The following is a 14,094-nucleotide window of genomic DNA, read 5'->3' as shown; positions in this document are numbered from 1 at the left end:
AGAAGAGATGAATGCATTAGAAAGAAATTCAACTTGGGANATTGTTGATAAGCCAAGAGACAAGACAGTGGGGTGTAGATGGATATTCACCGTGAAACATAAGGCAGATGAGACAATAGAAAGATATAAAGCTAAATTGGTGGCAAAAGGATATACCCAAACATATGGGATTGACTATGAGGACTTACACCAACTGGATGGGACTTACACCAACTGGATGTGAAGAATGTCTTTCTTCATGGAAATCTAGATGAGGAAGTGTACATGGAGATTCCCCCAGGTTTTGAAGTGAAAAATGAAAGAAACAAGGTATGCCTCCTAAAGAAAGCATTGTATGGTCTTAAGCAATCCCCTAGAGCATGGTTTGGAAGGTTTACAAAAGCAATGGTTTCCTTGGGATACAGACAAAGCCAAGGAGATCATACTCTATTCATAAAGCACTCTTCTACAGGTAAACTCACTCTATTACTTGTCTATGTGGATGATATGATTATTGGAGGAGATGATGAAACAGAAAAATTGGCATTAAAAGATAAATTGGCAACTCAATTTGAAATGAAAGACCTAGGAAAACTCAAATATTTTCTTGGAATAGAGGTTGCCTACTCCAAGAAAGGAATTTTCATCTCCNAAAGGAAATATGTACTTGATCTCCTCAAAGAAACAGGAAAGCTGGGATGTAGAACTTCAACNGTTCCTATAGAACAGAATCACAAAATNGGATATGAAGAAAGTGCTTCTGTAGAAAAGGCCCAATATCAGAGACTGGTAGGAAAATTAATTTATCTATCACACACAAGACCAGACATTGCTTATGCAGTTAGTGTTGTGAGCCAATTTATGCATGATCCAAGAGAGAGATACATGCAAGCAGTTGACAAAATTCTTCAATACTTGAAGTCAAGTCCAGGAAAGGGGCTATTATTCAAAAGGGAAGACACATTGACTATGAAGATATATACTGGTGCTGACTATGCAGGTTCTATTACTGACAGAAAATCTACTTCTGGGTATTGTGTGTTTCTTGGAGATAGTATGGTAACATGGAGAAGCAAAAAGCAAGATAGAGTTTCTCGTTCTAGTGCAAAAGCTGAATTTCGAACTCTTGCTCAAGGAATGTGTGAAGGACTCTGGATGAAAATCATTTTGGATGATCTTAAAGTCAAAGTGGAGAACCCGATACAACTACACTGTGACAATAAGTCTGCCATGAGCATAGCTCATAATCCAGTACAACATGATAGAACCAAGCACATTGAGATTGACAGACATTTCATCAAAGATAATCTTGACAGAGGCTTTGTAATTACAACTCATGTTCCTACAGAACTTCAAATAGCAGATATTTTTACAAAAGGGCTTCCTCCGGGTAGATTTCAAGATCTTGTAGGCAAGTTGGGAATGATTGATATTCATTTACCAACTTGAGGGGGAGTGTTGTAATTAGAGAAGATTTATTTAGAATCTTCCTAATTAGAGAAAGTAGATATACAATCTTTTATTTTATTTTGTTTCCTAGTTTCTCTATTTCCCTTTTTAGGAGAATTAGATTGTAACAAATAGAGGATATGAGAATGTATTTTCAATCAATTCTAAATAATAAATTTCAATATTATTTTCTACTATTACTTATGCCTACCTTGTACACAAGCCGGTTTAGCAAATATCATTCAAAGCAAGTGCCTTTTAACCTTCAGAGTTCAGATTTATCTTGCAATCAGGGATTTTAAGCAAAAATGTAACTGAAGCACACGTCTACACTGTTAGAAGATAGTTGTAGTTTTTATTTATGACCGTTGTTCATGCAAGATTCAACTAAACATCCACCCATTCAGGTTAACTATGGGTCGATGTGAAAAAGGCAGAAAGTTCTTCTGGCTTCTCACATTTATGCAGAGGTATGAATAGTTTCCTGCATAGGTTCCTTCAACAAATTAAAAATGAGGATGCAGCCAGTTTAAAAACTAAAAACAAAGTCATGGTCACAAGGGATTTGGAACTACCATGTGTGCTTATAGACATATCAATTCCAAAAGAGAAAGTTGGCATGACCTAGACCCACCATTGACCTATAATTATATTGACTGGTATATTCTTGAATGGGATAAAATTTGGTTTAAGAGAGAAGCATAGAATGCAAGACCTAATCAGCCCACCACAAATGTTCCTCCTTGCAACTACTAAAAGAGATGAATTTATAAGATACCTTTTCAACATATGGATGATTAGACAATAGAGGTTCTTCCTCTGGCTTGTCTTCCAAATCTTTTCTAGGAACAGGAGGTCTTCCACAGTCACGCTGCAAATTGTGAAATCTCAAATCAAGAGAATATCTATCATAATAACACTATTTAAAAACAAACCACATTTTTGACAGATTCAAAAAATGAACTTAGAGGAAGTTGAACCTCATTAAATGTTTAATATTGAAAAGGCACTAATGCTTTGTAAAAAAATTGACCCTCTCTTACCTACTCTTTCAACAGTATCAATGTAATACAAATGTTTCCAATTGACAAATCTGGCTTAATATATTATATTAAATTGAGTGATATATAGTATACGTGATTTTGTAAATAGCATCATGCACCCAAGCATCAGCATTGAGTCTGCTTGATTGTATAAAGCATTGTAGGAGCAGATACTTTATCTGAACCAAACCTCATGAAAATATCTTGAATTAAATAAACTTAGACATTGAAAAATCCAGAGAAAAAGGAGCATTCGAATGCTTTCCCATAAAAACTAAGCATGGAAGAAAGCACAGCAAAGTTATTGTGGAAGAGTTCCATGAGTGCAGAGTAAATTTTATTATGCAGCAAGATTGACGTGCTCTGGTATAACAGGGGAAGGTGTGCAAACCCGTAATTCATCTTCATTGGTATCTTCATCACGGTAAAATATTGGTGGGAATTCAAATCTGTGAAAGCTGAAGTTGAAAATAAAACAAATGTCAAATTTACAGTTTCAATCATATCAAATTAATAAAGACTAAACTATGCACTATGAATGAGTTACATTGAATACCAAAAATATGTAATCATACATTAGATGATCTACATTCGGATCAACAAAACGAAGTTCAATAGGGAAGCGGAAGCGATAAGGATCTCGCTTTGCCTGCAGAACAAAATGTGAACTGGTGAACTGATGGTAAAGGAAATTCATTTATGTTTAAACACAGAAAAAATGGAAACCAACATTATAGTAATTAAAATCAATCTGGTATTCAAATTTGTCAACAAGCAATTTATGGATACAAACGTACATGGAAGATTAAGGGCCTGCCCTAGACACCTAGGTGCAAACCTAGGTGTACAACTCTAGATACTAAACTAGGGTCAATGCCTCTGATGATATATGAGGGTCTTATCCCAGCTGGAAGGCCGCGAACAAGAAAATCCATACTTAGTACCCTCTCCCAAGAGGCAGCAAGTACAGTTGAGAGGGAAATTTTACATGGCATACTACATGTCCAGCTAAAGTTTCTATTTCAAAACATAAATAAAACAATATGAGCAAAAAATGCAGCATTTACTAGCATATTACCAATGAATTGACACAAACTGCAATTTGGTGAGTACTAATATAAGCTAAAAGTTTCGTAAAATAATAATATATTGGCAGACAACAGAACAGTTACATAAGTTGAATTGTGACTGTCGTGGTGACAGTTTAGGCCAGAAAGTTAATAGTAGGTTTCTTATTATTAAATGTGTATAGAGAATGTATATTATTATTAAAAGTTAGTACCTAGGGTTTATTATTTTCTAGTAATTTGCAGGAAGTCTTTGATGAGGGAATCTCATTTTGAAAAAGCAAATTCTGCTGTATTCATGTATTCTGCGTGAATTAATATTACTCTTCTCCAATATATAAACATTTAGTGACAACCTATTGAAAATTTTCAACTAGTGACTGAAACACTCACCATAATTTCAACAATGACGTCCATACCCACTTTTATGTGATGGCGAAGCCAAAACCAATCGTTCCTCCTTATAGGAACCCACCTAAAACACAACATGGTTGGTGAATCTTCTAGAAGAAAACTAACAAAAATATAAACATCACATAGTAACACTGAACAAGATAAACATGCTACAATCAAACTTACTGATGCTAACAATGAGAGCGCTAGAAATACAGCTACTGGAAAGGAAATATGTACTAATTAATAGCTCAATATAAATAGAACACAAATTCTAAAGATTTACTAAATGGGAATGTTTAACAAAAAAATAGAATAGTCCACTAACAGATAGGTCTCGTATTAAAATATAATTCTTTTTTCTCTAACAAAACAACGGAACCAAAATCAAAATATTTAACTAGAGATATCAAAATGGGTTTCAACCTGTGAATCAACCCATTTCTCCATGCCTTTGAGCCAGATTGGGTTAAAAAAAATTAGTTTTTTCAAATGTGGATCAAACTGAACTTTACTTAACCCACATATTAAATGAGTTTGAGTCAAATTGCAAGTGGATTGACCTGTAACCCACAACTAACCCTTTATTAATTTTTTACCACTTTTTTTCATATTTTTTTATTATAATTACTCTTTTCCCTCTATTTATATTTGACTCAAGATGGTCCGTATATTTTTTAAAAAAGACTCAATGTAATTCCTTCAACTAGATCAGCGTTTACGTCATTCCTCCCATTTTGCCTTTGGGATTGGACAATAAAAAAGTAAAAAGAACGGGTGATTGTATTAGCAGGTTCCAATTCATCATCCACTAAACGAAGTCAACACAGATCAAAGGGAACACGTTGAGTTTTTCTAAAACATATAACCACAATGTGTCAAAAATAGAGAGAAAACATTGAATCATTTCTATAAATATATGGACCAACAATACTCTTACGCCTATAATTATTTTACAATTTCTAATTATGTAGGTTGAAAATTTGATCTTTTAAATAGTAGAATGTTATTCAATAATGCTTGAATAGTTTAAATGTTTAACTTATTTGTTTGTCAAGTTATGTAAGTTGACACTTTAATTTTCAACTAATGTATTTATAATAAAAGTTTGATGAAATAGGTTAAAACTTTGATTGCACTACTATAAAAAAAATGAATCGAGTCAATCTACTTTGACTGTACTACAATTAATATATAAAATAAATTAAAAAAACGAAACATCCTTAAGTGAGTTATTTCAATAACCCACCAACTTGTGATGGGTCGAGCTAGGTTACAAATTTTTTGACTCACTAAGAAGTGAATTGGATTGAATTGACTCATTTTTAACCAAACCCATGGTGAGCCAACTTGTGTGAGCTAGATTGGCTCACTTTGACAACCCTAGATTTAACTAGTCCCAAGATGGTCACATCCTTGGCTACCCGCATCAGTAAAGCATTTCAGTGCTTCAAATATGCTTATGAAGTTGCTTTTCACCATTTTAGAAAATGCATCTAGTAGTTTCTTTTGTCCCGTGAGAGACTGATTACGTATAAATTAAATAACCTGACACATTCTAAAAGTGTAGTAACTCAATTAGAAAGATTATGACAGTGGAAGTAACTTGTTATCATGAGAGTAGTAGAACAGCATTCCAAACAAAATGCAAATTACCACTCTACAAAAAATATTCAAAGAACATTAAGGACGAAAAGAAAGTATTGATAGCTACCCATCATGTACCCCGCCAATGTCAACAAATGCCCCTTGATAGAGATGCAACATTGTCACTTTCCCAACACAAATCTGCACATAAAAATGTCCCAATATATTAAATTTACTTCTAGGTACTTTTATTATGAATTATGTCACAGAGATTACAGAAAAAAGTATGTCTGAACTTTGAATTATATGTAGGCGTGACTATGAAACCAAGGCAAACAACAATAGGATTATCAGTATCCGTCTATTGGATTAAACACAATTATCCAAAGAGGACAATCACTGAGCCAGGAGGGAAGACACGGTACTAACACTCTAAAGACACTATTTAGAAATCTTAGGATAGATCATAAGTAAAGTTTCTACTTTCTACAGTCTCGTTCATGAGAACAACATGCTTCAAGATTAATAAGAAAAGTGAAATCGCATACTTACTTGACCAGGATAATAGAACGGAAGCTCATACTGCATAAAACGTTAAAAAAGGTAAGAACAAGAACCACGTTTTCATAAACCCTAAATACATTTAAAGGAAAGAACAGTGGAAAAAACTGCCAACCATGCCATCCTTGTAGTCCTTCCCTCTTTTCCTTCTACCAGGGTAATAATCTTGGTCTTGCTGTCACAACCACATTCACATTAACATAAACCATATTCAAAAGAAATAAAGAAAAATCTTAAGATTTTATTTTGAGAAAACACTTTCTATTTTTAATTTTAATCACAATTCTTTCCTAGTAACAATAAGGCAAAGTGAAGGAATGAAATTTAAAGCTTCATAGTGGATGATAATTATGCTAAAATCCAATACATATATAATAAACTTCTTTTGGTAAAACCAGGGCATTCTCTAACTAAGAGCCATTCTGATTTCTTGAGATACAAAGATTTATCAATAGTGTGCTGGGATTAACTTCCTGGTGACAAATAATCAATTGATTTTTCACGGAGAACGTAAAGCGACAAATAGTTGCTTCTACTTTTTCAGGCCATCACTAGATTTGTAGGATTGTATTGATTTTAGTTAATGTTTCCCAACAAATGCATTCTAATAAATGGAACTAGAGATCGAAATCCCAACTACAGACTTATGAGATGTAAGACCATCTCCCAATCATTCCACAAAACCTCTGCATGTGTATATATAAAATAAACTCTAAAGTTAATTAGAATGTCTAGATGTGATTTTCTAATGATTATTTACATTTCATCTTTTAAAGTTTACTTCACCTTCACCCTCACTTTTAGATGAGTCAAACTGAATTCGTAAGAAAAAGAAATAAGAAAATGTCTTCTCAATCCAATCCAAATAGCAAAAAGTTCAGCATTAGTTTGAAGTGAGATTGAAACCTTATAAGATTCCTCTTCCAACCTATCCTTGTTAGCTTCCACCCACTCCTTATACTGCTTCAGAAACACCTTATACCTATCCAAGCACACATCATCAGTGTCAGTCCTCACTCCATTCTCCACCTCCTCCAGGCTAACCCTCTTCGCCTGCATCTTATGTGCCTCGCGAATAAACGCCAGCTCCTTCCGGTCAACGTGCCACCCCCGAGGCGGCCAGTCGCGCGGAGGCACGAGGCGAACCACGAGAGGCCCCGACCACGTGGTCACTAGCGGGTCCGGAATCTCGCCCTTGATCTCAAACTGCTTCGCGACGAACTCCTCCTCCGTCAGCCCCATCTCCTCCCTCTTCTTCTTTCGGTAGCTAGGCTTCAGCATTTTGAAAGCTTCGATGGCTTCGGGGGATTTTAGAGGAACTTCCTCGCCTTCGTTGAGGCTCTTGCGTGCAAAATCCGCCTCCGGAGAGAGGATTTCCTCCCACGGAGCCCACCCGCGCTCGATCCAGTTTCGGCGCCGGGCTTCATCCTCGGACTCCTTGTCGTTGGGGCCGAAATTCTCGGTGAAGCTATCGTCCACTGGGAACTCTTCCGTGCGGAAGGATTTTGGGACGAGGAGGGAGCTGGAGAGGGGGCGTAGTCGGAGGATAAAGGGCGGAGGATGGTGGAGAATTGGCGGAGGACGGTGGTGGAAAAGAGGAGGGGAAGGGTTTAGGGGTTTAGGCAAAGTGAAGAGATAAGAAGTTTGCAGCACTTGCATGACTGAAGTAGGAATGACGCACTTGTCTTTGTTTTCTTTATATTTGAAGAGATTGAGCGGATAAAGTTTTTGTATTATGTTTTTCTTCAATAAGGTAAGATTAGAGTTTTATTTTTCTTATTTATTTTTCTTATTTATTTTTCTCGTATTTCTTTTTGGTCAAAACGGTGTCTTTCAATTGTAACACCTGTTCTATTGTATATGCATTGTGAGAAGTAAAATCTATACAGTAAGGACTAAATTTGGAAAAATATAAAGCCGAATTCAAATTTACTTAAAAAATTTTCAGATACCAGTTTTTGGGGTTAATTTAACCACATAAGCTTAATCAACCATCTAATAATATATATCTCTTTCACAAACTTTTTTATTTTGCTGATTTTCGGTATTTCAAATCTAAAACTCAACGTAAATAATTATTAATGTTTTGTTGAACTAGATGCGGGATAACGAAGACAGAAACTATTAAGAAAAAATAAATAAAAATTATGAAAAACAATGGGAAAAGTATGACTTGAATACGAATAGAAAATTATCATAGTTGGGGATAAATAAATATGATGGTAGAAAGAAATAGATGCAGTGTACATAAAACACTTTTAAATTAATTAAAATATGAAAAATTGTAATGTATTATTCCTTTTATTAGTATAAAATTATTTATTACATACAAAATCATGTGATATAAAAAATATAGAAAGAGGTCATTTTTCTCATTTTATTTCAGCTTAGGCGGGCGTGTTTTCTAATTAAATTATGTTTAATAAAAAATGCTGAAAATCTAATAAAAACTAAAAGTAAGAAAGTAATCCAACGTTAATAGTTAATAACTTCAAATTATTAAGCTAACTAATTAAATTATAAGTATTTAGATAAACTCTTTCAGGCAAATTTAGAAGTTGAACTCTATATAGTCTAACTGTGAAAAGTTATTTTTACAGCATCCATAAACGTGCTTATAATAAATAAGGAATAAAGAATACAACAGTTCAAAGTAAAACGTTTATTAACAATCTAAAACCTAAGCTCAAAAATACTCATGTCATGTAGGATCTAATTTAAAATTCTTCATCCAAACTTTGGTATATAAATACTTATGCAGTATAAAGTGGCGGTGCTGCCAAAAACAGCATTCAGATAGATAATATCGACTATTTCAGGCAATAAATAAATAAATCTAAAAATAAGGATTTCACGCATTATGCTCATCCTTCATCAACAACTTATATATAGAAGCATAACTAGATAAATAGCAATTATCTGTACATAGAATTCATGCCAAGTGAGAAGAAGGAATGGCCATTCTTCAAAAACATATCATGTCTAAAATAATCTTAGGCTACACAATAGGAGACTGCCTGAATTAATTCTACGCCGTTGCATCCAACTCTCAATCAACAAATCTTCATTACTTTTAACTTTGAGGTAATCATCCATATCATACCTTAATCCTTTGGATTTAGCTGATAATGACTGGTCCGTGTGACAATAAGCTTCTCCAAATTTACTGTATACATCTTTTCCAACATACTCCTGAAGGTAATCAGGGCTCCAGCTTCCACGACTGCTAATAGAAATGCTACCTTGATCTTCCACTTTGATGTTTTCCTATGACACCATGAATAAATTTCAGCAACCCATGTCGTATTAAAAGGAGATAAGAACTATAAACATAAGAATATAAGGGTGGTAAACAATTGTTGGCACAGTTTAAAGTTTTCCCATATCAATGGCCATTTTTTATAATGTCTTTCCGATCCCTTGAATTTAATTTTGCTATTCGGTAACTCCAGATTTTGCAACATATGTGGGTAATTGTCCAGAGAAAATGGCGATGAAGATGATTAAAAGAATTATACCAATTTTCCAGAGCTATTCTCTTACAGTAAATTAAAGCGAGATGGTGAAATATATGAAAGTCACATGTGAAGATACAACATATAATTTTCATACGGTCATGTTTTTTCCACAAATTATCCAATCTCAGACATTTTATTAGAAAATAATTTGAGAGAACTGTGATAACCTGAGTAGAACTTGACGTTTTTGGAGTGACTGCCATACGTGCCTTATTCAGGCTTGTCATAGGAGAAGCATCATTCCCTGTCTCCCATTGCAACCATGGCAATGCAACTCCATCCATCAAAACAGGAAGAGATCTAGGAACAGTGACTGGAAGGCTATTAAATGTTTCTGGTTTTATTAGTCCTCCAATGGATGAGCTTGCATCACTCCTTTCACCATCAAGTGATGAAATATCCGTATCTTCAACATTTGAAATAAAATCCTCAATATATCTCTCAGCCTCCTCAGTCAACCGCATTGACACTCGGCTTCTGTCATTACTTCTCTGGACAGAGAAATAAAAAAAAAATGAATAACACTGTTCAAATAAATCATAACAACTAATTCGTCATCTCTTCCTTCACGAAGAAAGTCTAATATTGTTAAAATTATATCATCATTATCAGAACTAGAAGCACAATAGTGATAAGCACCTTCCTGATTCTCGATGGATTTTGTATATGATTGTCCTCCTTGGCAGGAATCAATTCACTAACAATCTTAGAAAGTTCTCTGCCTCGCTGCTCCTCATACACTATTTCAGCTAATAATTCTTGTTTTCGCTTCTCTGACTGTAATTTTTAAACCAAAAAAAGGCAAAATATGATTTTCTTGGTCAAATAACTTCTACCAGCAAACACAACATATTTCAGTGTTAAAACAGTCCAACAAGGTATGCAATGAGAGTGGCCTAGCCTTCCTGTTGACATTAATGGAAAGTTACAATGTTTGGATTGATAGAAAGTGAAGGAATGAAATGGAACAAAATGAAATGATATTAGGTTCCATTGTTTAGATGATTTAAAAATAGGATGGAATGATATAACACTTGATAGATTGGGAATCCATCTGATAATTTTTCTTCTTCAAATGAAGAGCATAAGTACGGGACGGAACAACTTATTTCCAATAATGATAACTTTATTTCACTTGACTCCATTTTATTCTATTTAATTTCGTTTCACCTCACCGTTAGATATGTAAAGATAAGTTACTTCTCCAGAATGTTCTGGTGTGCTTGTTTCTGCTTATTGGACCTCCGCCATGTACAATGTCAGAAGAACAAAAGAAACAAGAGTCTACGATACTCAGTTTGGTAAATCGATATAGAAAATTAAGTATTTCACAAGTGTGTGGCCCCCCAACAGAAACAAAGCAAAGATGTTCGGTTTACATTACAGAAGTGCAAGTCTCAATAGCATAGTTTAAACTGCAAGGAAAATACTTTTCTTTATATGCCCTGCTCGTAGATCATTAGCAATAATTTGATTTTCTACACACATGGTTGAGCTCCAGCTAAAGGTATAATTATGTTTTGAAGTCAGCAAAGACTCTTCTTACCCAGACTTTCATACAACTCAATAAAAGACTGTCATCAGTATGAAAGAAAGAATTTTTATTGTATTTGAACTTTTATTACCTGTTCCAGTTCAGTTTCGTAGCTACTTCTGATAGAAGAATTGCTTGATAACAAATGATCAGCTGTGGATAAAGTGGAGGTCCTCGGTTTTACCACAGCCTAGAAGCGGAAATTTCATAAAAAAGTAGGAATTTTCTTCAGTGAATGAGCAGAGGACGCAATCATAACAATGCTAAGCATGGCAGAGACCATACAATACAAACAAGAAGATTTACGTAAAACATGTTTCGCGAACCTGTTCAGGTTCCATATTCCTTAATACTTTCTGCTTTGCTTTGTGCAATCCTTTATCCATGCCAGTAAGTGGCACCTGAACATTTTTTAAAACAGTAAGAATATGAAGCAAAATTCATCAAACTGAGCCAGTGCTCTTGTACCATTGTAACTCTTCAACCTTTTTCTGTGCATGAACTGCCCGTAGTTTCGCAACTCCACTTTTATCAGAGTGAGCTGTTGCTGCTTCATCATCCGTGAGAACAGAAGAATGACTCTGAAAAGAGACAGAGACAATCTCAAATTTGGGTAAAATACAAACTTATATGTTGCTGACGAATTTCAGAAAAGGGCGAATACCATCTTTCATAAGCCATTTTTTTTGTTTTCAAAACTTTATACAGGGAGTTAAAATAACCTTCGCTGTTTTCTCTACGTTTATTCTTGTTTTTAACGTTTGCTATATAAACTAATAACAGAAAACATTTTCTCAAACCAACTATCCTTGAAATGTAAGTTACTTTTTAACCTTTATCTTTTCTTAACTATACTGCCTTTGACTTTTCAAAGTTCCTTCCAATTCCCTCTATCTTTATTTTTGACATCCAAACAATAGAAGAAAAGGTTACCATTTCACTCTCCTAAACATGGCATGTGAGTGTTTTAATTTATGGATGCTTTCATAGGAAGAATTACTGCTACAAACTTCCACAGCAAGATATAAACAAGTATAATCCTGAATATGATCACACTTACAGAGTAGCCATCGTACACCCTCAAATCCCTCTGACTAAGGGACTTTCTGAGCACTGGTCTTTGATCTGAAGCAACTGGCTCGTGCATTAGCTTGTTCCCGACATCAGCATTTTTCAGATTGGAACGACTTCTAGAATTCTGAGATTGGTCCAGGTCACTCTATCATGCAATATATGTACATGCATAAATAAATTATTTTTTAATGGAGAAGTTAATGAGAACCATAACAAATGTCGCCAATCACCCAATTGAGGAGTGGGTGGTAATTTTAGAGTACAAGCAAAATAGGCTGGTTGGTATTTAGTTCCAAAATCAAGTATTCTCAAAAGAAACTCGGCACAACTTGAGCTAGATCTTAGTTATGAATAATTTAAGCATCAAACTTAAATGAAAAAAAGAAGTAAAAGAACAATAATATCAAATAAAATACTAAGTAACACACTAAAAACATAGGCTCTGACCAATCAAACAGATTAGATGCGGACTTAGCCAAATAGTTTGTGTTAAAAGAAAACGGTGGCCATTACATAAAAAAAAAAAAAATCAAGCTCTTTTTTTTTATGAAACAATATCAATCTCTCGAAAAGCAAAAGTGAATTCTCTCAAGCATGGAAAGCAACAGTACGATATTTTATCATACAAGGACCAATCATAATCATTCATATGGTCCACCAATCGCATTCAAAGTAAATTGTCTTTTTCACTGTAAAAGGAAACTAGATCCATTTTTTCAGCTATTAAAAAGATCGTTCACTCTTTCAACAAAGCTTAAATGACATTATAAAACGAATTAGATAGGATAGATTTCACCAGCAGAAACAAATATGCAATTAGCAGCGCCTAGTTTGAGAAGCAAATAAGAGGGGAAAATACGCCTAGGAATGAGGTGAGTCCAAGGCATTATAAATGTAGTGGAAAATCGTCACTAATTTTTCAGTCCTTTCACTTCATTCTCCTCTTCAGTCTTCACTCTACTTCCCAAATAACTTAAAAGCACGAAAAACAAAATATTACGAATGTATTGACCTCCTGACACCTAACCCACTAAATGATTCAAACTAGACATCCAAATTTGAGCAACCATTACCTACACAGAATAACTCAAGAACACTAAATTCTCCACCTAAATGTCGTACAACGGATTATTATTTAGTTCGAATTTATAACCAACATTGAAACTAAATCCAATCCTAAAAATTATAGCAAATCAAATACGTTCACTGGAATACCTCGGAATCGCTAATTTGATACCTAACCACCGATACCGATCTCCGTCTTCTCGAATTCGCATCGGCTACAGGTCTTACCCCACCGCCACCGCCAACACTGCTCCGTCTATCATCTCCGGTTCCGGAACTCTTCCTTGATACCGACCTCCCTCGCCGCTGCGACGCGCCGGCGCCGGCGGGACTGGCCTCTGACTCGGAGGTTCTAGAACCGCCGAAGCGGCCGCGATTCGCGGACTCGAAGAACTCGATGGCGAGATCGTCGAGGCTGATCTCTGGGAAGACGGAGCCGCGGATGGTGTTGACGAAGCGACCTTTCGGAGTGCGGCGATCGGCGCCGTCGTCGTCACGAGAGGGGAATGTGTGACGGGCGGGGCGGCTGAGGCTCCGGGAGCGGCGGTGGTGGAGGGAGGAGGAGGAGGCGGAGTCGTCGGCAGAGGAGGCTCCCACGGAAGTTCTCTTGGTGGTGGATTTGAATGCCGCGGTGGCCATCGGAGAGAGGGTAAATTGAAATGCAGAATTATAGGTTTGTGAAAATTCAAACTTCATTCATTGCTGGTAAAGAAGTGTGACCTTATTGTAGTGAGGACCGAGAAAAACATTGGCGGAGAGACCAGAACAGCCAGAGAGATTTGAATATCGTAAATTGTCAATTATATTTGGTACTGAGGCATTAT

At 35.5% G+C, this 14,094-nt stretch overlaps 2 protein-coding genes across 3 annotated transcripts in view; both read right to left on the bottom strand.

Annotated features, from left to right (window-relative positions):
• LOC106752761 (protein PLASTID TRANSCRIPTIONALLY ACTIVE 10) overlaps positions 1-7,787 on the bottom strand; it is a 13,259-nt gene extending 5,472 nt beyond the window's left edge. Inside the window, exons 1-8 of the mRNA XM_014634518.2 lie at positions 6,986-7,787; positions 6,195-6,254; positions 6,071-6,100; positions 5,646-5,719; positions 3,932-4,013; positions 3,047-3,120; positions 2,863-2,929; positions 2,207-2,299 (exon numbers count right to left, since the gene is read on the bottom strand). Of these exons, the coding sequence (XP_014490004.1) occupies positions 2,207-2,299; positions 2,863-2,929; positions 3,047-3,120; positions 3,932-4,013; positions 5,646-5,719; positions 6,071-6,100; positions 6,195-6,254; positions 6,986-7,738 (1,233 nt within the window). The 5' untranslated portion in view covers positions 7,739-7,787. The remainder of the gene's footprint in view (positions 1-2,206; positions 2,300-2,862; positions 2,930-3,046; positions 3,121-3,931; positions 4,014-5,645; positions 5,720-6,070; positions 6,101-6,194; positions 6,255-6,985) is intronic.
• A 1,037-nt stretch (positions 7,788-8,824) lies between these two features.
• LOC106752674 lies at positions 8,825-14,094 on the bottom strand. 2 transcript variants are annotated; one of them, XM_014634409.2, is made up of 8 exons: positions 13,421-14,094; positions 12,192-12,329; positions 11,617-11,712; positions 11,458-11,532; positions 11,223-11,321; positions 10,237-10,374; positions 9,765-10,088; positions 8,825-9,346 (listed from the first exon to the last, which is right to left on the bottom strand). In XM_014634409.2, the coding sequence occupies exons 1-8, from the start codon at positions 13,964-13,966 to the stop codon at positions 9,062-9,064; spliced, it is 1,701 nt and encodes a 566-aa protein (XP_014489895.1). In that variant the 5' UTR covers positions 13,967-14,094; the 3' UTR covers positions 8,825-9,061. The 2 variants fall into 2 exon arrangements, with proteins under 2 accessions (XP_014489895.1, XP_014489894.1); XM_014634408.2 differs by having other exon boundaries at positions 8,827-9,346; positions 12,192-12,350.

The sequence above is a fragment of the Vigna radiata genome, unplaced genomic scaffold (genome assembly GCF_000741045.1).
Source record: "Vigna radiata var. radiata cultivar VC1973A unplaced genomic scaffold, Vradiata_ver6 scaffold_43, whole genome shotgun sequence".
NCBI classification, from domain to species: Eukaryota; Viridiplantae; Streptophyta; class Magnoliopsida; order Fabales; family Fabaceae; genus Vigna; species Vigna radiata.
This window is presented reverse-complemented; position numbering and strand designations above follow the sequence as displayed.

Coding starts and splice junctions, on each gene's coding strand:
- LOC106752674 (XM_014634408.2), bottom strand. CDS start 13,966: ATGAAGTTTGAATTTTCACAAACCTATAATTCTGCATTTCAATTTACC. Junction 12,351..13,420: donor ATCAAATTAGCGATTCCGAG/GTATTCCAGTGA, acceptor ATTGCATGATAG/AGTGACCTGGACCAATCTCA. Junction 11,713..12,191: donor GGGTGTACGATGGCTACTCT/GTAAGTGTGATC, acceptor GTCTCTTTTCAG/AGTCATTCTTCTGTTCTCAC.